This window comes from Euprymna scolopes, chromosome 43 (assembly GCF_053919585.1).
Source record: "Euprymna scolopes isolate OS-2025 chromosome 43, ASM5391958v1, whole genome shotgun sequence".
NCBI lineage: Eukaryota > Metazoa > Mollusca > Cephalopoda > Sepiida > Sepiolidae > Euprymna > Euprymna scolopes.
In genome coordinates, this window is record NC_136524.1 from 9,236,820 (window position 1) to 9,260,608 (window position 23,789).

The window sequence follows — 23,789 nt, forward strand, 5'->3', positions numbered from 1 at the left end:
TGTTTTAATATACAATTGAATAAACGTCTTAGCTCCAATCTATGGTCCCCCTCCCCTTGCTTCCTGAAAACACTCGACTAGCTACAATCACTATCTACAATTTCCCCACTCTCTATCTGTGCCTAAATCTAAACACAGGTTCCATGAACAAAGCTGCTTTCCTTAAACTGCCCGCCTGTGCAACACTATTCCACTACTCTGCTTCCTGGCCGATTACAATATGGTCATCTTCAAGTCCAATGTAAACAAGTTCTTGTTGAGCCGTCCTCTTAAATGATACAAATTCTACCAAATCTACACTATTAACGATTATTACACTACCACTTTACATTCATAAACCCTTATCCTTGAGTGGCCTTCAGGCCTCGGTAAGTTGTGAATTTATAGTTAGTGCAAGACAGTGGCCCAATTTTTGCATTTATTCATTTAGAATATGATTTGTTTGATTAGAATTTTTTTAATGTAAATCAATGGAATATTTTAGAAATCAACAAAAAAAGAAGCAGTTGTATGAGCATTTCTAAAGATCTCTTGTATGGAGAAATGACCCTTTTTTTCTTTTTTTTTTTCAATTATAGCTATTGCTACTTGGACTTAAGGGCTATTATAGTATTGCTACTTGGACTTAAGGGCTATTATAGCTATTGCTACTTGGACTTAAGGGCTACTATTTCGGATCATGTCTAACAGAGGACTGTGGGGAATTGAGTAGTAAAATGTCTAATCATATTACAGTTACATTTCAAGTCATGGAAACAAAACAAGGAATGAATTCCAAAGTCTAACAGTCGGAGAGAAGAAACTATTAGACTAGAAGGCTTTCTTGTATCTAGGGGTGAGATTTTTTGTTGCTTGTTGGGATGGTTGGGGTATGGACGTTGAGAGAGCACATGTGCAATGAGTTCATCAGAGTAGATCCCATTAAAGTACTTGTAAAACAGGCACAGGGATGTAACATTACGGCAGAGGTTAGAATTTGGCCTAGAGTGCAGAATCTTTCTTCTTTTTTTTTCTTTTTTTTCTTTTTCTTTTTTTTTTTTCTTTTTTTTTTTGTACTCCAAGAGTGAGACTAGCAGTAGTCCAGATGTGGCAACAATACTCCATGTATGAACGAATTGTGGCTTTGTAAAGATATAGAGTACTCTCTGGTGTAAGTAATTTTATAGCATAGTACAGGGATCCCACCTTCTTTGCAGCAACCTTGTCAATGTTCTCAATGTATTTGCTCCAATTCATGTTGCCTGTGAATGTTTAATCAAGGAGTTAAAAGGATAAACTCTCTGGAAAGAGCTTCACGAATCAGCCACAGTTGTAGTACCACAATGTTGTGGGGCACAATATAGAGGTTATGGGCATCAACACAGAATCTTAGGAAAGTCTGTCAGCCAATTGATCCAAAGGAAGAGGAATTGTGATCAAAAACTTCAAATCATGAATAGAAGCTGACACAAGTCGCCACAGTGATAGCTCCATCAGAACAAACTGTTCATCCCACACCATCCTCTACAGCTAGAGGCTTTTATATTCCACCCAAACAGACAACTGTGATGATAACCATGGTCAACCCTACATAATATAAGATAATACATACACAACAGAATTATAAAGCCTTTTTTTTAATTTTCATTTCTAACAAAAGCAACAATCTTTATCTACATTGTACCTATCTTTACTGATGTCTATTAAGAGGCATGGCTTACTAAAGTAAATAATGGCCAGAATATGTAATCGATAAAAACCATTGGAATTTATTTTATCTGATTAACAGACTGTAACTGTACATAAATGACTGGCTATTATGAATTAAATATTGATTTGTCGTATGTAATGCTATTTAAGTCTATTATTTATAAACTGACTAGCTTATGTTTGTTAGATATATAAAACTCTTGTACAGATGTAAACACAGGTTAATAGACGTACAGTAATTAGAAATTAGAATCTCAGCCGGATATTTTACAAGTATATGAGAAAATTAAAAAAAAAAGTTCCACTTTTCTATTTTATTTCCATCTTTAAGTTTGTGAGATAAAAGCTTTGTTAAAACAACTGTTCACAGGGTGAAATATAATTTAGTTTTCTCACCTATAATTTTTTTCTTAATCTTTCCAACTAAAGGGTTCAATCTTGTGAGAATGCTTTGTGTATTTCTGTCCATTTCAGTGGAGAGTTATGTCACAATGACCTGGCTAAGAATACATGTGTCCTGCTTCGTTATTTGCTGAAATGATGTTTTTTCCATGCAATTTAGACATATGACTATCAAACATATTTAAATAGAAGACAAAATTATGGAATAATGTAGGTTTTAAAGTTTACCAATATGGGTTTTATTGAAAAATTTTGGATTTTTTCTCAAGGGAATAATGTGGTTTCTTCCTTGAGATCATCTCAAAGAAGAAACTTACAAAGCTGTTTAAATGTTGCCTTGGAAATGCTTCCTAACACCCTAGAAAACTTCATCAGCCTGCCCCGTATTTAAAAATTCTAGAGGTCGGTCATCAGTACAGACCAATCAGTCTCCTGTGTGTCATAAGCGAGTTGCTGGAATCTGTGATAGAGAAGTGGTCAACCACCTTAGCAGAAATAACCTATTCAGTCTGCTAGATCTACAGCTGATGTGTTAACTGTAATATCACACAGGATTAGTGTTGCCAAATACATCCTAAAATGGAATACTGTTTCCACATCTGGGCAGAAGCTGTCCAGAGCATCCTATCTTGCCTTGACAGTTCAAAACTGGCTTTGAAACCTAGTAGGTGATGCCCTTTTCTTTTACCTGCAACCTCTTTCCCACAAGAGATATTGCGAGCCTGTCTCTGCTCGATTGTTATTTTCATAGCAAGGGCTCTTTTTTTTCTTTTTTTTTTTTACAAGTTAGTCACCACTTATCAAGGCCCGGAAGCCACTCGGGGATAAGGGTTATTGAGTGTACAGTATGTTAGTATTGGGATTTGATAAAGTGTCTTGTTTATGTTGGACTTCAAGACATCCAGGTTGTAGTCAGGTGGGAAACAGGCAAACGGAACAGTTCCACAGGCGTGCACTTCTAAGAAAGAGGCTTTGTTCAGTGCTCGACTGAGCTCCAGCTAGGGTCCCCCCTTGCCAAACATTTACAAAAAAAAAACAATCGACTAGCTACAATCACTACCAACAATTTTCCCCACTCTCTGTGTGCCTAAATCTAAATGCAGATTCCATGAACAAAGCTTCTTTTCTAGAACTGACCACATGTGGAATACTGTTCCATTAGCATGCTTACCGGCTGATTATAATATGGTATTCAAGTCCAATGTAAACACGTTCGGGTTTAGCTGTCACTTTAATCCAAATTCTACCCAATCTTCACCATTAATGATTATTAAACCACTACCTTACATTCATTAACCCATATCATCAAGTGGCTTTTGGGCCTTGGGGGAAAAAATCTATTTGACTAAAATTAATGCCAAAATGTTTACATTGGGAAAAAACAAGAGTAGAATTTCTGCTGATTTAGATTTTACTTGCTCAAAACTTGGAAGACTTTATATTCGGAGAACTGTGGGTCAGCAATTGTAGAATCTATCCTTTGTCTTGCCAGACATTTAGGCACTAAAACTTTGAATCAGCTCTGGGAACAAAGGTGGAGTAATGGTGATTCATAACACTGATACTGTATTGGAATCTAATCATGTATTGGAATCTAATCATGTATTGGAATCTAATCATGTATTGGAATCTAATCATGCATTGGCAATATTTACCTGATGTCTGTAGCTAAGGAAACTATTATCATCAGAATCATTTCAACAATCATATATCTCTTAGGTTATGACAAAAAGCATTGGACATTGCCACTGTAATGCCAATCTGAACATTTGTGTAAACTTTGGAAATGATTTGGATCTTATCTAATCATTTGTATAAATGCTTCCCTTGGTGGTCATATCAACATTAGTTTAACGTTAATTTTACATGCTGGCATGTGTTGGACAGCTGTTAGGTTAGTTTGGAAGTGAACTTCTATCTCTGGCCAGAATTTATGCATCACTTTTTCTTTTAAATGTATCCGCATTTCTTCAGCGTACCCCTGCCAATTGCTACCTCTGTTATCTCAAGAACTCCTCTCATCCATTCTTTTAATGTGGCCATACCATCAAAGTCTCCTGTTGTGCACACATTTTCCTATACTGTCCAGATTTAATCTTCCTTTGAGCTGATCAAATCTAAGCCAGTCTTTAAGACTCGCATTATACATCCCTTGTATCCTTCTCATATCATTACTCTCCATGCAACATATGTCCTCAACCTCACAAGTCAGTTTTCACTTCTATGCATCATCATACTGCGTATACATGCCTGATAAACTCTTGCCTTGGCCAATACTTTTAATACCCTGCTGATTAGTAATGACAGAAGTCGCCTGAACTTATGCCATTCACTCATAATTCTTGCGCATTTGCACATGCTCTGTCCTGTACTCCAATATCACCAAAGTAACAAAACTTCTCAGCAATTTCAATAACTTTGCTATTCGAATATATTTCCTTTACACCGGAATTCTCATTCATTACTGTTGGCTTACATTTCTTGCACACAAACCGATGATCATTTCTCAACCGGCCAGTGATTCTTGTTTCTTATAATTCTGGTTTCTTATAACTTGTTTCTTGTAATTCTGGTTTCTTATAACTTGTTTCTTGTAATTCTGGTTTCTTATAACTTGTTTCTTATAATTCTGGTTTCTTATAATTCTGGTTTCTTATAATTCTGGTTTCTTATAACTTGTTTCTTATAATTCTGGACGTAAGGGGCTATTATTTGGGACCATGCCTATGAAAAATTATTTGTTTATGTTACATTTAAACTTCTGTATATCAGTACAGTAAAAGAAGCAGGTAGCAGGAAGGAAATTCCAAAGTCTAGATGTTCAAGGGAAGAAACTATTAGAGTAGAAAGCTTTCTGGCATTTAGGGACCTCAACAGTGAAGGGGTGTGATTTTGTTGCTAAGCAGGGATATGTACATTGAGAAGGCACAAATGCAATGAGTTCATCGGAGCATATTACCATCCATTTATGGCGCCATTCCACTATAGTCTGGAGGTCATTTTCTAACGATTCTACCATTGTCTTAGATTTGTGTACATTCGTTCTTTTCTTGTTATAGAGTATTCTATCATCAAATATACTCATCTCAGACACAATATTATCAGGAAGGTCGTTAATAAAGGTGCTCCAAGGATTGACTCTTGAGGCACTCCCTCATTAATGTTATACTGTTTGGATGTATGTCCATTAATGACAACCTGGATGGTCCTATTGTCTAAGAAGGACCTAATTATATTTAGTATACGTCCAGTTATACCATACGATTTAATTTTCATTAGCAGCCCTTCATGCTAGACTTCTTGTCAAAATTCTTGTTTATTATAAGCCTTATTTCTTATTATTTACTAGCAGGACCCATAATTTGCATTGCTTGGTTGACGCAGGCCCTCCCTCTCATAAAATCTTAAAGTACAGTTGTTGGTGGCCAATCCCCAACCTCCCCGTGTTAAGAACAGCATTCAGAATAGACACCCCCAACCATTGAAAAGTACTTGCCTCTGCCAAATTTAAATGAGAGTTTTGTAATCAGCATAGTCGAAAACCTATAAAAGTTGTCATGTTAAAGAAATTTGTGGAGGTGGATCTAATGTAAAAATTTACCCACTAAAAAACCAAAGGTATTGTCTTTTGTATAGAGCGACGCTAATCAGTAAATATGTTTATTTATTTATTTATTCTTTTTTTGTCAGCACGATTGTAATATGTATAGAACAACAATCGGTTAATATGTTTAATTTAGTTAGGGTTTTTTTTTTTTTTTTTTTTTCACAATTTTCTTCTGTAGAGAGCGATGCCATATTGTATAATTTCTGAAGCATTCGATTATTTATTGTAAAAGTGGATTCCAGAATATGCGAATAGTCAGGTATCAGCTAATCAAAATGGGTGGAATTTGAGAAGAGAGAATTTATTATTTTTGAATCGGGGGAGGGAATGAAAAGATTATGTGTATGTATGTGATAAGCAGTTAATGGCACAAGCACAATGTCATAGGAAAATATAGAATTTGACCCAGTTTCAACTGGTAGCAGTGGGAGCACTAAATATTGAGAGAGAAAAATAGGAACTTCTTCCTTTGATTGTGATGATGTTGCATTTTATTATCATGAGTGAATTTGGCAGAAATGGTGGTTAGAAGCTACATAAGATAGTGGCTGTAAGAGTAGATGTATTGAATTTGTAAGTTGCATCTGTTGTTGCAAACCTACGGTACTCTCGTCCAGAGGGGAATTTCTGCAATCAAAATATTATATATGGAGATTAAGATAAGCCTTGTTTCTTATTTATAGTTTTTATTTATTATTATTATTCATAGCTTTTGTTTATTATTATTATTATTATTATTATTTATAGCTTTTGTCTATTATTTATGGTTTTTGTCTGTTATTATTTATGGTTTTTGTCCATAATTATTATTATTGATGGTTTTTGTCCATAATTATTATTATAGTTTTTGTCCATAATTATTATTATTTATAGTTTTTGTCCATAATTATTATTATTTATAGTTTTTGTCTATTATTATTATTATTTATAGTTTTTTTTTCTAGTATTATTTTTCGAGTTTTTGTCTTATTGTTTATAGTTTTTGTCTATTATTATTATTATTTATAGTTTTTGTCTATTATTATTATTATTTATAGTTTTTGTCTATTATTATTATTATTTATAGTTTTTTTTTCTAGTATTATTTTTCGAGTTTTTGTCTTATTGTTTATAGTTTTTGTCTATTATTATTATTATTTATAGTTTTTGTCTATTATTATTATTATTTATAGTTTTTGTCTATTATTATTATTATTTATAGTTTTTTTTCTAGTATTATTTTTCGAGTTTTTGTCTTATTGTTTATAGTTTTTGTCTATTATTATTATTATTTATAGTTTTTGTCTATTATTATTATGTCATGTTTTGTTATGTCAATTTGCTATGTCAATGATTGAGCAAGTTCTCTTGTTTTTGTTTAGAAAAAATAGGTTTGGTATGTTCAAGGACATTATCAATTTGTATGCGCATGTCCCAAAGAAATTTATTATTTATTATAATAAATTTTGTAATTCCCAATACGTTGCAAGCGTAATATTACACATGCTGAACTAATAAATGATTATATTTTCAGAAATCGTATGTGACTGAAATGCAACAAAAATATTTTAATTTAATTAGTGTAGAACCAGGTTTTTTTTATCTACTTTATAACATTGTAATGTTTAATCAGTCTGTTTACAAATTACTATAATAAAAAAGCAGGTACTGTCCTAATGTGATATAAGATAAAATAAAAAAATAAAAGAGGGGGGATTCTGCCTTTTATGGGCGCCTTTCAATGTTGTTTGGTAGTGCGTAAGGGTTTCTCCATAAATGAGCGATGAGAGTAAGAATTAATTGTATTGTCATAACCGATACAACCTGTAATTGTAAAATTATTTGTAGAATTTATGAAGGAATAGAAAGAAAAGTTATTTGCATTGTCAAAAAAATGCTGCGGTCTAGAACTATTTCTCCATGATTGAATGATGAGATAAAAGATTAAGTATATTGTCACAATGGAAACTGCAATTTAGTGAGAAATGGTTATAAATAAGTTGAAGAAAAGCAAAAACTAACAGAAAAGAAGAAAAAATTAAACTTTACTTGTATATAAAAGGTACTTTGCCTGCGTGTGTTCGTTTCCTATGGACTCTGAAACGGCTGGTGCAATTATTTATTATTTTTTTTTAATTTCACACAAATGCTTTTTATGTCTAGAAATGTTTTGTAGATAGATTTTGTATTAGAATGCCCTCGAATCGGGGGGAGGGGGAGGAGTCCAATTTTGACTAAAGTACAGCCTAATAGCACATCGCAAGTGCATTTGAGAAGTTATATCACCATATAAATAGAAGGGGCCGGCATATAAAATCAACAGTAAGTTCTTTGACAAGACAGGGGCACGTTTGAAATAAATGTTTCTGTTTGGAGCAAAATTGAATTTTGATACTTGACTTTCACATTTTAAACTTTAATTCAAGAAATTATATTTAAAAAATTTATAAAATCAACAGTAGATTCTCTACAGTGCAATGTAGACTACAATGTATTGTGCACTAAGTCACTGCATGAAGGCATGTGAAGCGTCTTTCCGGTGCACTGCAGTTGATCCCAGACTAGAGTAGGTAATCAATCAATTTAATTGAAATTAGTCGATTTCACAAATTTCGATGACATTAAAAGTGTGGAATATTCGTCAATTCTCATTTAATCGAGAACAACATTACGTCTCCCTGAAAATCGATATGACGTTGACTCTGTGTTGTTAATGTACAAATTAGGAACAGATATATGACTACTTATTTTATCACCACCTGCTTAAGAAATTGGAAGATTGGCATTGTTCCATTGTTAATAAATTACTTGGAATAATGGTAATAAGTTTTACAGAAGTTTGAAATAGTTTAAATACTCAATTGAAAGGAAATGTGTCTGCTGTGGTCGTCAATTGGCCTTAAATTTCCCAAATGCAAGATGTTCGATAAATCGGTTTTTCATTGATGTTGAAAAGCAAATCAGCTGTCTGTGTATGGATGATTCTTAGTGTCAAAATAAATCGGTTTATTAGTTATGACATTTTGTAGATAAATGGTTTTGTAATAGTTTGAGGAATTGTACTAATTATGAACCGTCTGATTAATGCAAGTAGCGTATATGTAGTAATGGTGATGTAATAGTTTTATGAAATGGAGATTATTTTATATATAAGAAGGTGCATATACACATGGAGGCAAAGGTGACTTTGTTGACTGGGTTCGAATCCCTTGACCAGCAGTAATTATCACTTTCTGCATTGATGATTGCAAAAGCATGTAGGTATAATAAAAAAATAGTTTACACACAATGTTTCTAGCAAACTAGATCAATCTTATATATATATATATATATATATATATATATAACGCCATTAAAAGATGGTAATTTTTTTCACTTGAAAAAAACAATTATGAGCCTGTAACAGTTTTGACACCATGCTATCGGGGGTTGAAGATGTCCAGACTGGAGTCAGCTCTCTGTTGTAACCGCCTTTCGTAGTATAAACATATTGAATAAAACTCTGGAGTTATACATATTTCAATTGAGTTAGGAAAAAGCGGCATGAAAACGACTTGGAAGGACCCAAAGATTGTCCCAAACAATTGCACATCGATAGTTTCATGGCACCTTAACCAACGTGCTGCCCACATCTGATGTGGAAGAAATACATTATGAAGAAGACACGATTAAAAATGTAGGTTTTCTTCAATTTTTGTTTCATGTCATTCAATAAAACAGGTTGAAAACACTTGAAAATCCTTTATGACGTCACAAAGAAATGATTTCAAGTAACAACACATCAACCATTTAAAAAAATGGTTGACTACATCAGGAAGATCCTTTGACATCATACATACTCATTTATTTATTTATTTTTAAGACTCATTTTAAATATTTTTTAAGTAAAGTAAAATTGAAAGAAATCTTTTTTTTTTCTTTTTTTTTTTTTACAAGGAAACAGCTTAACAAGAACTTATTTAAATTGGACTTGAAGACAACCATATTGTAATCAGCTGGAAAGCAAGCCAGCAAAACAGTTTCACAGGCGGACAGTTGTAGAAAGGAGGTTTGTTCATGAAATTTGCGTTTAGATTTAGGCACAGATATTATTTTTATGTGTAATTGATTTCACAAGGACTTTTCCTTTTTGTTTTTAAAAGTCACCGAAAGTCACTCGAGGATGGGGGTTAATCGGTATACAGTGTTAGCCTGGACAACAGTGTAGTAATTGTTAGTGGTGGAAATGATTATTTAAGGAGACAACTTGTTTACATTGGATTTGAAGACAATCATATTGTAGTCAGCTGGAAAGCAGGTCAGCAGAACAGAATTCCACAGGTGGACAGTTTAGGAAAGAAACTTTGTTCATGGAATTTGCATTTAGGTTTAGACACAGATAGTAAGTGGGGGAAATTGTTGATAGTGGTTGTAGTTAAATGAGTTTTTTTTTTTTTTTTTTTTTTGTGATAGTTTGGCGGGGCAGAGATTGGAGGTCAGATGACTACTTACCATGAAAATAATGATATACCAGTAACAAGATCACAACATCTCTTCCGTGGGAAAGAGGTTGCATGGAGGAGAAAAATTGCATCACCTACTAGATTTCGAAGCCAATTTTAGATTTTGTCAAGGCAGGATAGAGTACTCCAAGCAGCTCCTTCCCCAGATGTGGCAGTAGTACTCCATTTTATGATATATCTGACTCTTATACAAAGTAAAGATTTCATCGGGAGTAAGATACCTTCTGGAGCAGTAGAAGGATGCAAGCATTTTTCCAGCAATCTTGGCAACAAATTTGATGTAAGACTTCCATTTCAGGTAAGGAGTAAGGGTCAGATTCACAAACTTGTCAAAGCAGGAAGCTTCTTTGAGATGAGAGCTATTAGTATCAATTATGGCCAAGTGGGAATCAAAGCATCTATTGTGAAAAGATAGAGGCTTGGTTTTGGATACGTTAAAATTAACCAACCACCTTTTGCCCCATTGCACCATATACACAAGGTCAGAGGTGAGAGACTCGAAGATATCTTTATCGTTATAGGTCTTTGATGGTAGTATTGTCTGTGTATATGTCAATAAATGAGCTTAGAATGTAATTTGGGAGATTATTGATTGAGATAAGGAAGAAAGTTTGGTCCAGGATAGATCCTTGAGGCACGCCAGCAATGATACTTTAAGTTTCGAACCTGTAAATATTTCACATAGACATTTCACAATATTCCATACCAGGAAATCTTGTGAGGTAGACATTTATGCCAAACTTTATCAAATGCCTGTGATATCTCTAAAGCTATTACTCTTGAGAGGAAACCTCGATCAATAGATTCACTGATTCTCTGTGAAATTACAATCAGTACATCAGCTGTAGATCTCGCATACAATACAATTAAAAATATATTAAAATTGGCGTCTAATAATGTTTAATTTTTCTCAATTGATTAGTGGGATTCAAATAATAATTAATAAAATGTCCTTTTTCAAAACCAATATGCAAGTATAAGGAAGTTTCATCAAATGTTGTGCTGGCTTAGCAGACCAAAAGCAGGTTCAAAGCGTTTCTCCAAATAATGGCAATGGAGAGACATTCACAAAGCAATGTCAAGCAGAATATAGATGACACTACATTATGTATATATAATATAACATATATATGATGTTGATAATCATGGAAATAATATTCCAACATATTGAAAAAGAGGACAAATAAAATTGTTTATATATTCATTAACGTTTCATCTTTATTTCATGACTGTGGTTCTGTTGTTTCTTCAAACCTCTCATCCTGAGAAAGTTTTGAAACAAAGACAAAACCTTGAATATTGAATAATTTTTCATATAAATATATTTATCTAAACATATAATAAAAGAGCCTATTCAAATGGACTCAGGAACTGAATATTTTGCGAACAAGTCCCCATTGGTAAGTTAAGGTAGAAATCTTATCAACAGCACACATTACAAGAGCTTTTCGTTGTTCTTAATTGATTTTTCAGCATATAATTTGTTGAATTCCACCATGTGTTCACATCTTGAATGAATTCGTTTTTGGGGTTTTTTTTTTTCAAAATTAAGCTGATCCTGTATTTCAGAAAGCGATATAGAAAGCGATTAAAGTGAGTATTTCTGTTAGATGTAATGGTTGTCTTTACAGCCTGAGTTACAACGTATGATAGTTATTTTAAACCACGTTCCCTGACACCAGCAACCATATTTGTTGCAGAATCCTGCAAGACTAAGAAAACTTTATTGAAGATAACATTGTGCAATTCTTCACTTATTATTGCACCTGTGTGCACCAGAGAATGGAACAGCTCTAAGCACAGCTCTGCCTAGTTCAAAGTCATTTGAAAGCCCATGACCTGTCAAACTCAAAAAGGGAGAATTATCTGCTGTAAGTGTCCAAATATTTGCAGTTCATGAAATGCTACTAATTTCAGCAAGAGACAGATGAATTTTTGCTTTACTTTTGTAAATATATTGAATATTATTTTGTTCAAATTACAGCATTTGTAGTGAATTACTTTTTTAATGTAAAAATTAAGAAAAAAGTCACTCACTACAAATTTTGCAATAAGCCTATTAAATCCAATGTCAGATGTTACATTTCTCTTATCAGATAATGGATCTCTTATGACTTATGGACACTAATGTCAAACTTTCTTTTTTGGGCCACTATTAATTCTGTAGTAGTTTGCTGTTTTGCTGGAGGCTCATAGTTGTTGTCACTTGTTCTTAGAATGCTTGTCCCCGAATATTCATTGTGCTTCCTTTTCTTATTTGCAACTTTTGTAGAACGGAGAAAAAAGGCCAAAGACCCTAGTGTTTTGATGTGATGTTTTGAATATAATAAACTAGTTATGACCAAAGTTTCATTTCATTCGGATAAACCACTAAGAAACGGCCTAATTAGAGTTGGGGCCCGTTTTTTTTGGGGTCACCCTGTATTAGTCATTGTAAAAGTTTTTGCTGATTTGCCATCCTTTGATGTGGTGGTTTGATATAACTTGCAAGCAGGTGTATTCTTATTCTTGGGATTTACATCAAAATACTTTCAGCAGAAACTGGTTGCCATAATGGTTGAAGGTTTTTCAATATTTAGTTAATTTTTAACATACTGAAATTCCATATGTCTGATATCTAATTAGTAATTTATTTCAATAAAATATTATCTAAACCAGGAAAATAAAAATAATCATGTTATGGTAGCAAGAGTCCAAAAATGAGGAACAAGAGTATGACTGATGAAGAATGCTTTATTTTAATTCACACATCGTCGCAATTTACTGTACAATTCCTCAACAAGAAAACTGAAAGATGAAGCAATAATTTTCTTTAACAAATGATTTAAAGTAAAAAAAATGTTAATTCGATAGAAAGAGAAAGGAGGGAAATTTTCCATGTTTACATCTATTTTCCTCAAATTCAGTTCAGTTGTAAAAGTCACAGTGCATCATTCAGTGTAGTGAAAGTCTACGTGTTAACAGCGACATGCCTGTTATTTGATGATATAGTTTAGACGATGCATGTCTGTGATAAATTTTCTCTTACAATCAAAAGAGGAAGTTTATTTGTCTTTGTCTTCTCTTCTCTATATAAATAAATGAACTCATTTTTCCCCTGAGTTTGACCTTAATAGGATTAAAAATCAAGACATTTCAAGCGAATGTAATATGCACGAACTGCAGCACAATATCTCTGGTGTTTTATAGGCCTATTACCTATCCACTTCCTCGATAATCTTAGATCCTTATATTTTTTCTGCTGAGAATTCATGCCCAAAATCTGTAACAATCAATGAAAGTGGTAAACTCTTTTCTCTCTATTGCATTCATACTCCCCCCGCAACCACTTAACACTGTTGCAGATACGTCCACAGGGGAATTTATGAGGAAACACCGGTTTGAGTTCTTAGTTGCCTACAAAAAATCGATTGGCATTTTACCGTCGGGTGAAACACAACTTTCGATTTCATCTATTCTATGAGTTACTTATGCCATTTCTTTTATTTCTTCTCCCCCCCTTTTCATTTTTTTCTTCCTTTTTGGGGGGGGGGCTGCGAGTCGAAGGGTTACTTCAACGAAATGAACTAACCTTGGATTCCAGGTTTTACAACAAACTATAACAGTTAGCCGCGAGCATTCTTCAAATGTTGATATGATTACTCGATTTATATATTTTATTTACTGTATTTTTCCGTCTGTTATGTTTGCAGTTATTTTTTACATGATACTAGAGGGGAGACCAGCCTTCTTATTTTCCGATTAGTTACTTATTCATTACTTATTTCTATACATTGAATTTCTGGGAGTTTCATTAGCCCAATTACTATTACGCTATCGATATGGAATCAGACGACATTCCAATTGGTAACAAGTGACAACAAAGAAAATAATACAAAAAGGAAACAAAACACATAATAAACCGTTGTACTTACACCTAACAATTATACGGTAAAATATACTACAATAAAAAAACATGATTAAAATCTAATAAACATATTTTCATTATACACGGTCAGTTTTCTGGTTTTATTTAATTCTTTTTTTTTCTATTTGTATTTTTTCCTGTTTGTTTTGTTTCTTTGATTTTATTGCAGAAAACAAACCAACAATAAAAAATAAAATAAAATAAACATATTTGCATTTTACACGGTAAGTTTTCTGGGAGTTTTCTTTTTTTTTCATTTTTTAAAATTTTTTTCGAGTTGTATTCTTTCCACTTCGTTTTGTTTGTTTTTGTTTTTTTTCGGTAGTCTGCGGCTGACACTGATGATTGCCGGTCTCGCCTGATCAATGCTTGATGGGAATTCACAAGAATTTGGGTCAAAATATGCAAGACTACGTTCATTTTTTCTTTTATCATTTTTTCTTGGGTCCTAAACACCTACAAATGATTTTTTAACACCCTTACTTACATTTTTTCCCCCAGTTTTTGCCATTAATTCTTTTAATTTTACGCGCATAAAACAGACAGATAAAAAAATAACATACATATTTGGGGCCTTTTGCTTGCGGGGGGGGGGGATAAAGTTTCATTTCTTCGCCAAATTGGACACTAACAAAACAAATTCAACATAAATCATCACGGGTTTATTTCGTTTACAAAATAAAGTCCGCTATTTGCATTTACAGAAAATTTACTTCCGTCATATATTAGCTAAAGCAGGGGGGGGGGTCTATAAATATAAAAGCGAAAATGTGTGTGTGTGTGTGTGTATGTTCGCTTCTTTTTGTGTTAGTCCACGAATGATTTGGCTTGCAGCGCAAAAATAGGTCAAACTTCCTCGCACCTGTTCATTTCGCTTCATAAACCTTCATGTAACGCCCTTATCAGTTTCTCTCCCTCGTAACACAGATTGTTAGGTGACTGTCTTTTTCCCCCTTTCGTTTCCACATTCGCAGCAAGGCTTCAGGGTTCAATCCGACCTTCAGACCATAACTTTTTTTCTCTTTTACAACTCTTTTTAACACACACACCTTCAAATACTCGGGCAACGCCGGATACCCCTCGCTAGTTTACAATATAATTGAATTATCATTTATAACAAAATTTGCTCATTAATCGGCATTAAAAAAACTACTTATCGGCCGATTATTAAAGGCTGATTAATCAGTAATCAGCCAATTTGTTAATCGGTACATCCCTAATATATATATATACACACACACACAAACATATTTATATTTCTTTTTACATAAGCAGGAATGTATTACTACACAGTCATGAGCATGTTTCGTTCAGCTAGTTTTTAGTAACTACAGACCTCATAAGGCGGACTAGCATATATAAAAGCAAACTTTGTGCTCTTTCTCTCTCTCTCATATATATATATATATATTGTGATACATTTATTAAAATATATAATAAATTATTTTATTGATTTTTAGCCGAGAGGAGATATATTTTCAGTATATTTTATTCACTGTATCATTTTTCGCGCCAAAAAGGATTCAATTCACGTCTGCTCGATCACATGTTGTAAACAAAACAAGAAAAAAAGGGAGGAGGAGACCTGCCAACAGGAGGGGAAGGGAGAGACAGAGATACTGTGAACGAAGAGTGGAAAAGGAAAGAGAAAAGAATGATAGAGAGAAATAAACCGTATATAGAGAGGGGCTTGAAAAAAGTTGTCAGCAGGCAGTGGAGCCTCGCGCTTCAAAGCGATAAGACGTAAGTCAGTGAAGGTCGGGTTGGCGAAGCCGCTACCACGTCGTCGCGGAGGTAAAATATCAACGACGTCAATCGATGATCAGCGGTCAAAGTGAAAGTATTGACTGAATAAAAGAATGAACCCAGTGAAGGAAGGAATCATAGATCAGTGAAACTTCTACTATAAATCAAGGACTTCGATGAGTTTCGGAAAACAAATACTTGGAGTAATAACATGCACGTGCGTAATGAAACATAAATCATCCGAAGGACAAAAATATGAAAATTAACCTGCGCGCGCGTAATCAAACATAAACAATTTACATGAAAGAAATATATATTTAAAAAAAAAAAGGAGACGAAAGAAAGGTCGCATTTCAAAGGACATTAAGTGGGTTTTTCAATAAAAACTTTAATTTCTCCAACATCTCTCTCTCGCACCCTAGAACCTGTATCTAATTGAGCAGACGATTTTTTTGTTTTATGTGAACATTGACTGTTAATATATTTTTCTCTCGGTAGAATTTGAATCATTAAATCGTTTCATTTAGTTAGGCATATTTAATTTTCTTTTCTTGAATTGAATTTTATTTTATTTTTTTATATAAATAAAAGTTTGTTAATTTTTCGATGATATTTGTCCTCATTATTTCTTATGTGATTTCGTTGTCCAGTACATTTCATTTTATTGTTGTCTTCGGGATGGTTGTCCCATTCCCTTAACAACGTATTATCAAGGAACCTGGGAAACTTTATTTTTTTTTTATATATATATTTCGTTACGTCATCCATCTCTACCGTCCCCAGTAGGACTGGGATACGTCGTAACAGTATATATATATATATATATATATATATAAACATGTTCCATATAAACTTTAGTTTTCACTTTATATGCTAACCAGCAAAATTTATAGACTACATATAAATATTATTATATATTATACAACATTGCGTTTCTTTTAAGATTTCTAGGGGAACTTTAGGTTGGCGACATCGATCGTAAATCCAGGTAAAGCGCCCAACACCTGCGTGAATTCGTCAGGAAATACCAAAGAGTGAATCTCTCAAACTATCTAATATTTCCCATCTCGGATTTTATCAACTGTATTTACTAAAAAAATAAATATATGCAATATTTTTGAAGAAAAATATTGCATATATTGTCTCAAAGTATTTGTTTCTGTTAATCTTTCCGTCACCGTTCTGTTGTTTTCTCGTATTGCAACCAGCCTTATTAAATGCCAATGTAATTAAAGATAGAGATATATCGCCGTCGCATTCCTTTTATGAATTTTCATATTTAAAATTTTTACAGTCTTGAATTGAAAATGCCAACTCAAGATAGAAGGCTTGAAACTCTTATAGAACGACAACACCTTGTTGAGACTTCTAGGATTTGCAAAGTACGTCGAAGACAGCATGAAAATTCTCAGCAACGAAAGACCTCGGGCGGTAGAAAATGTCATGCTAACCGACGGCAGCAAGAGACAGCGAAACAGAAAGAACAAAAACTCGAAAGAAATGGAGTATGTCAGGCGAGTAGTAAACAGCTTCTCCAGGCACATTAAGCTGTTACTGTGAATGAGATGAAGAGTATTCAATTATAATGCGTGTTTAGCAGGGAGAAATGGCATTGGCCGGAGGCATGAAAAACAAAAACGGTTTGTAAAAAGTAAGGTAACATACACCGTATGTGAGGCTGCACTTCAATTTCTTGTTCTGTCAGTGGAGGATGAATCCTTCACGACTGAGAATATTTTTATTTTTGTTCCTTTTCTCCACGTTAAAAAACGACCCTGCTGTCTAACTCTGTCCCGTGGGGAGGCATTGTAAATAGGAAGATGTTTCTTCTTAAAACCTCTCTTTCGTCCCCTCTTTTTCTTTCGTCCCCTCTCTTTCGTTCTCTCTCACTCTCTTTCGTTCTCTCTCACACTCTTTCGTTCTCTCTCACTCTCTTTCGTTCTCTCTCACTCTTTTTCATTCTCTCTCACTCTCTTTCATTCTCTCTCTTTCATTCTCTCACTCTTTCATTCCCTCTCTCTTTCGTTCTCTCTCTCTCTCTTTCGTTCTCTCTCTCTCTCTTTCGTTCTCTCTCTTTCGTCCTCTCTCTCTCTCTTTCGTTCTCTCTCTTTCGTTCTCTCTCTCGTTCTCTCTCCCTCTTTCGTTTTCTCTCTCTTTCGTTCTCTCTCTCTCTTTCGTTCTCTCTCTCTTTCGTTCTCTCTCTCTCTTTCGTTCTCTCTCTCTCTTTCGTTCTCTCTCTCTCTTTCGTTCTCTCTCTCTCTTTCGTTCTCTCTCTCTCTCTCTTTCGTTCTCTCTCTCTCTTTCGTTCTCTCTCTCTCTTTTGTTCTCTCTCTCTCTTTCGTTCTCTCTCTCTCTTTCGTTCTCTCTCTCTCTTTCGTTCTCTCTCTCTCTTTCGTTCTCTCTCTCTCTTTCGTTCTCTCTCTCTTTCGTTCTCTCTCTCTTTCGTTCTCTCTCTCTTTCGTTCATTCTCTCTCTTTCGTTCATTCTCTCTCTTTCGTTCATTCTCTCTCTTTCTCTCTTTCGTTCATTCTCTCTTTCTCTCTTTCGTTCATTTTCTCTCTTTCTCTCTTTCGTTCATTTTCCCCCTTTTCTCTCTTTCGTTCATTTTCTCTCTTTCTCTCTTTCGTTCATTTTCTCTCTTTCTCTCTTTCGTTCATTTTCTCTCTTTCTCTCTTTCGTTCATTTTCTCTCTTTCTCTCTTTCGTTCATTCTCTCTCTTTCGTTCATTCTCTCTCTTTCTCTCTTTCGTTCATTCTCTCTCTTTCTCTCTCTTTCTCTCTTTCGTTCATTCTCTCTCTTTCTCTCTTTCGTTCATTCTCTCTTTCGTTCATTCTCTCACTCTCTCTTTCGTTCATTCTCTCTCACTCTCTCTTTCGTTCATTCTCTCTCTCACTCTCTCTTTCGTTCATTCTCTCTCTCTTTCGTTCATTCTCTCTCTCTCCTCTTCCTCCTCCTCTCTCTCTCTCTCTTTGTTCTCCTCCTCCTCCTCTCTCTCTCTCTTTGTTCTCCTCCTCCTCTCTCTCTCTTTGTTCTCCTCCTCCTCTCTCTTTGTTCTCCTCCTCCTCTCTCTCTCTTTGTTCTCCTTCTCCTCTCCCTCTCTCTCTTTGTTCTTCTCCTCCTCTCCATCTCTCTCTCTTTGTTCTCCTCCTCCTCTCTCTCTTTGTTCTCCTCCTCTCTCACCTCTTTGGTCTCTTCCTCTCTCTCTCTTTGTTCTCCTCCTCTCTCTCTCTTTGTTCTCCTCCTCCTCCTCTCTCTCTTTGTTCTTTCTTGTCTTTCTTTGTCTCTCTCCTTTTCTTCTTCTCTCTCTCCTTTTCTTCTTCTCTCTCTCCTTTTCTTCTTCTCTCTCTCCTTTTCTTCTTCTCTCTCTCCTTTTCTTCTTCTCTCTCTCCTTTTCTTCTTCTCTCTCTCCTTTTCTTCTTCTCTCTCTCCTTTTCTTCTTCTCTCTCTCCTTTTCTTCTTCTCTCTCTCCTTTTCTTCTTCTCTCTCTCCTTTTCTTCTTCTCTCTCTCCTTTTCACTTTCTCTCTCTCCTTTTCACCTTCTCTCTCTCCTTTTCACCTTCTCTCTCTCCTTTTCACCTTCTCTCTCTCCTTTTCTCCTCTCTCTCCTTTTCTTTCTTTGTCTCTCTATCTCCTTTTCTTTCTTTTTCTCTCTCTCCTTTTCTTTCTGTCTTTCTCTCTCTCCTTTTCTTTCTGTCTTTCTCTCTCTCCTTTTCTTTCTTTCTTTCTCTCTCTCCTTTTCTTTCTTTCTTTCTCTCTCTCCTTTTCTTTCTTTCTCTCTCTCTCCTTGTCTTTCTTTCTCTCTCTCTCCTTGTCTTTCTTTCTCTCTCTCTCCTTGTCTTTCTTTCTCTCTCTCCTTGTCTTTCTTTCTCTCTCTCTCTCCTTGTCTTTCTTTCTCTCTCTCTCTCTCCTTGTCTTTCTTTCTCTCTCTCTCCTTGTCTTTCTTTCTCTCTCTCTCCTTGTCTTTCTTTGTCTCTCTCTCCTTGTCTTTCTTTCTCTCTCTCTCCTTGTCTTTCTTTGTCTCTCTCTCCTTGTCTTTCTTTGTCTCTGTCTCTCCTTGTCTTTCTTTGTCTCTCTCTCCTTGTCTTTCTTTGTCTCTGTCTCTCCTTGTCTTTCTTTGTCTCTGTCTCTCTTTGTCTTTCTTTGTCTCTGTCTCTCCTTGTCTTTCTTTGTCTCTGTCTCTCCTTGTCTTTCTTTGTCTCTGTCTCTCCTTGTCTTTCTTTGTCTCTGTCTCTCCTTGTCTTTCTTTGTCTCTGTCTCTCCTTGTCTTTCTTTGTCTCTGTCTCTCCTTGTCTTTCTTTGTCTCCGTCTCTCCTTGTCTTTCTTTGTCTCTCTCTCTCCTTGTCTTTCTTTGTCTCTCTCTCTCCTTGTCTTTCTTTGTCTCTCTCTCTCCTTGTCTTTCTTTGTCTCTCTCTCTCCTTGTCTTTCTTTGTCTCTCTCTCTTCATCGTCTTTCTTTGTCTCTCTCTCTTCATCGTCTTTCTTTGTCTCTCTCTCTCCTTGTCTTTCTTTGTCTCTCTCTCTCCTTTTCTTTCTTTGTCTCTCTCTCTCCTTTTCTTTCTTTGTCTCTCTCTCTCCTTTTCTTTCTTTGTCTCTCTCTCTCCTTTTCTTTCTTTGTCTCTCTCTCTCCTTTTCTTTCTTTGTCTCTCTCTCTCCTTTTCTTTCTTTGTCTCTCTCTCTCCTTTTCTTTCTTTGTCTCTCTCTCTCCTTTTCTTTCTTTGTCTCTCTCTCTCCTTTTCTTTCTTTGTCTCTCTCTCTCCTTTTCTTTCTTTGTCTCTCTCTCTCCTTTTCTTTCTTTGTCTCTCTCTCTCCTTTTCTTTCTTTGTCTCTCTCTCTCTCCTTTTCTTTCTTTGTCTCTCTCTCCTTTTCTTTCTTTGTCTCTCTCTCTCTCCTTTTCTTTCTTTGTCTCTCTCTCTCCTTTTCTTTCTTTGTCTCTCTCTCTCTCTCCTTTTCTTTCTTTGTCTCTCTCTCTCTCTCCTTTTCTTTCTTTGTCTCTCTCTCTCTCTCCTTTTCTTTCTTTGTCTCTCTCTCTCTCTCTCCCCTTTTCTTTCTTTGTCTCTTTCTCTGTCTCTCCTTTTCTTTCTTTGTCTCTCTCTCTCTCTCCTTTTCTTTCTTTGTCTCTCTCTCTCCTTTTCTTTCTTTGTCTCTCTCTCTCTCCTTTTCTTTCTTTGTCTCTCTCTCTCTCCTTTTCTTTCTTTGTCTCTCTCTCTCCTTTTCTTTCTTTGTCTCTCTCTCTCTCCTTTTCTTTCTTTGTCTCTCTCTCTCTCCTTTTCTTTCTTTGTCTCTCTCTCTCCTTTTCTTTCTCTCTTTCTCTCTCTCCTTTTCTTTCTGTCTTTCTCTCTCTCCTTTTCTTTCTTTGTCTCTCCCTCTCTCCTTTTCTTTCTTTGTCTCTCCCTCTCTCCTTTTCTTTCTTTGTCTCTCTCTTTCTCCTTTTCTTTCTTTGTCTCTCTCTTTCTCCTTTTCTTTCTTTGTCTCTCTCTTTCTCCTTTTCTTTCTTTGTCTCTCTCTTTCTCCTTTTCTTTCTTTGTCTCTCTCTTTCTCCTTTTCTTTCTTTGTCTCTCTCTTTCTCCTTTTCTTTCTTTGTCTCTCTCTTTCTCCTTTTCTTTCTTTGTCTCTCTCTTTCTCCTTTTCTTTCTTTGTCTCTCTCTCTCCTTTTCTTTCTTTGTCTCTCTCTCTCCTTTTCTTTCTTTGTCTCTCTCTCTCCTTTTCTTTCTTTGTCTCTCTCTCTCCTTTTCTTTCTTTGTCTCTCTCTCTCTCCTTTTCTTTTTTTGTCTCTCTCTCTCCTTTTCTTTCTTTGTCTCTCTCTCTCTCTCCTTTTCTTTCTTTGTCTCTCTCTCTCCTTTTCTTTCTTTGTCTCTCTCTCCTTTTCTTTCTTTGTCTCTCTCTCTCTCCTTTTCTTTCTTTGTCTCTCTCTCTCTCTCCTTTTCTTTCTTTGTCTCTCTCTCTCTCTCCTTTTCTTTGTCTCTCTCTCTCTCCGTTTCTTTCTCTCTCTCTCTCCTTTTCTTTCTCTCTCTCTCTCTCCTTTTCTTTCTCTCTTTCTCTCTCTCCTTTTCTTTCTTTCTTTCTCTCTCCTTTTCTTTATTTCTTTCTCTCTCCTTTTCTTTCTTTCTTTCTCTCTCCTTTTCTTTCTCTCTTTCTCTCTCCTTTTCTTTCTTTCTTTCTCTCTCCTTTTCTTTCTTTCTTTCTCTCTCCTTTTCTTTCTTTCTTTCTCTCTCCTTTTCTTTCTTTCTTTCTCTCTCCTTTTCTTTCTTTCTCTCTCCTTTTCTTTCTTTCTTTCTCTCTCCTTTTCTTTCTTTCTTTCTCTCTCCTTTTCTTTCTTTCTTTCTCTCTCCTTTTCTTTCTTTCTTTCTCTCTCCTTTTCTTTCTTTCTTTCTCTCTCCTTTTCTTTCTTTCTTTCTCTCTCCTTTTCTTTCTTTCTTTCTCTCTCCTTTTCTTTCTTTCCTTCTCTCTCCTTTTCTTTCTTTCCTTCTCTCTCCTTTTCTTTCTTTCTTTCTCTCTCCTTTTCTTTCTTTCTTTCTCTCTCCTTTTCTTTCTTTCTTTCTCTCTCCTTTTCTTTCTTTCTTTCTCTCTCCTTTTCTTTCTTTCTTTCTCTCTCCTTTTCTTTCTTTCTTTCTCTCTCCTTTTCTTTCTTTCTTTCTCTCTCCTTTTCTTTCTTTCTTTCTCTCTCCTTTTCTTTCTTTCTTTCTCTCTCCTTTTCTTTCTTTCTTTCTCTCTCCTTTTCTTTCTTTCTTTCTCTTCTTTTCTTTCTTTCTTTCTCTCTCCTTTTCTTTCTTTCTTTCTCTCTCCTTTTCTTTCTTTCTTTCTCTCTCCTTTTCTTTCTTTCTTTCTCTCTCCTTTTCTTTCTCTCTCTCTCTCTCCTTTTCTTTCTCTCTCTCTCTCTCCTTTTCTTTCTCTCTCTCTCTCTCCTTTTCTTTCTCTCTCTCTCTCTCCTTTTCTTTCTCTCTCTCTCTCTCCTTTTCTTTCTCTCTCTCTCTCTCCTTTTCTTTCTCTCTCTCTCTCTCCTTTTCTTTCTCTCTCTCTCTCTCCTTTTCTTTCTCTCTCTCTCTCTCCTTTTCTTTCTCTCTCTCTCTCTCCTTTTCTTTCTCTCTCTCTCTCTCCTTTTCTTTCTCTCTCTCTCTCCTTTTCTTTCTCTCTCTCTCTCTCCTTTTCTTTCTCTCTCTCTCTCTCCTTTTCTTTCTCTCTCTCTCTCTCCTTTTCTTTCTCTCTCTCTCTCTCCTTTTCTTTCTCTCTCTCTCTCTCCTTTTCTTTCTTTCTCTCTCTCTCTCTCCTTTTCTTTCTTTCTCTCTCTCTCTCTCCTTTTCTTTCTTTCCCTCTCTCTCTCTCCTTTTCTTTCTTTCCCTCTCTCTCTCCTTTTCTTTCTTTCTATCTCTCTCTTTCTCCTTTTCTTTCTTTCTATCTCTCTCTTTCTCCTTTTCTTTCTTTCTATCTCTCTCTTTTTCTCTGTGTTCTACTGTGTAAAAGTGAATAAAATTGTAGTACAGTATTTTGACTAAGGTGATTAATGGTCAATCTAATGTTCCTAAGGTAAACATTTTCGACTTTACCTATTCTAAAATCCATCAAGTCCTATTGACTAGAGTTCAACTTGAAATAAAGTTCCAAAAGTGATATTTGTTTTATTGATTTGAAGAATATATTTGTCTTTTACAAAAGAGTTACCACTTATCAAGTCACGGAGGCCACTCGAGAATAAGGGTTAATAAGTGTATGGTAATCAATATCATAGTAGTCGTTAGTAGTGGAAATTTGGTAAATTGGATTACTTGAGCCATATTGTAGTCAGCTTGAAGGCAGGTAAATGGAAGAGTGTTCCACAGATGTGCAGTTCTTACAAAAAAGTTTTGTTCAGGAAATCTACATTTAGGTTTAGGCACAGATAAAGAGTGGGGGAAATTATTTATAGTGGTTTCAGTTAGACGAGTGCTTTACGTGAAAGTTTGGCGAGGGAATCAGATCAGACG

General features: G+C 35.0%; 1 protein-coding gene across 2 annotated transcripts in view; it reads left to right on the top strand.

Moving 5' to 3' along the window:
* LOC145268172 (uncharacterized) overlaps positions 1-23,789 on the top strand; it is a 192,512-nt gene that overhangs the window by 83,157 nt on the left and 85,566 nt on the right. The window contains exon 1 of one of the 2 annotated variants that reach the window (XM_080123383.1): positions 17,127-17,346. The exons of the other annotated variant lie outside the window; for it this stretch is intronic. Coding sequence (XP_079979509.1) covers positions 17,140-17,346 — 207 coding nt within the window. The 5' untranslated portion in view covers positions 17,127-17,139. Of the gene's footprint in view, positions 1-17,126; positions 17,347-23,789 lie in introns of those variants that run through there. 2 annotated transcript variants of the gene reach the window in all.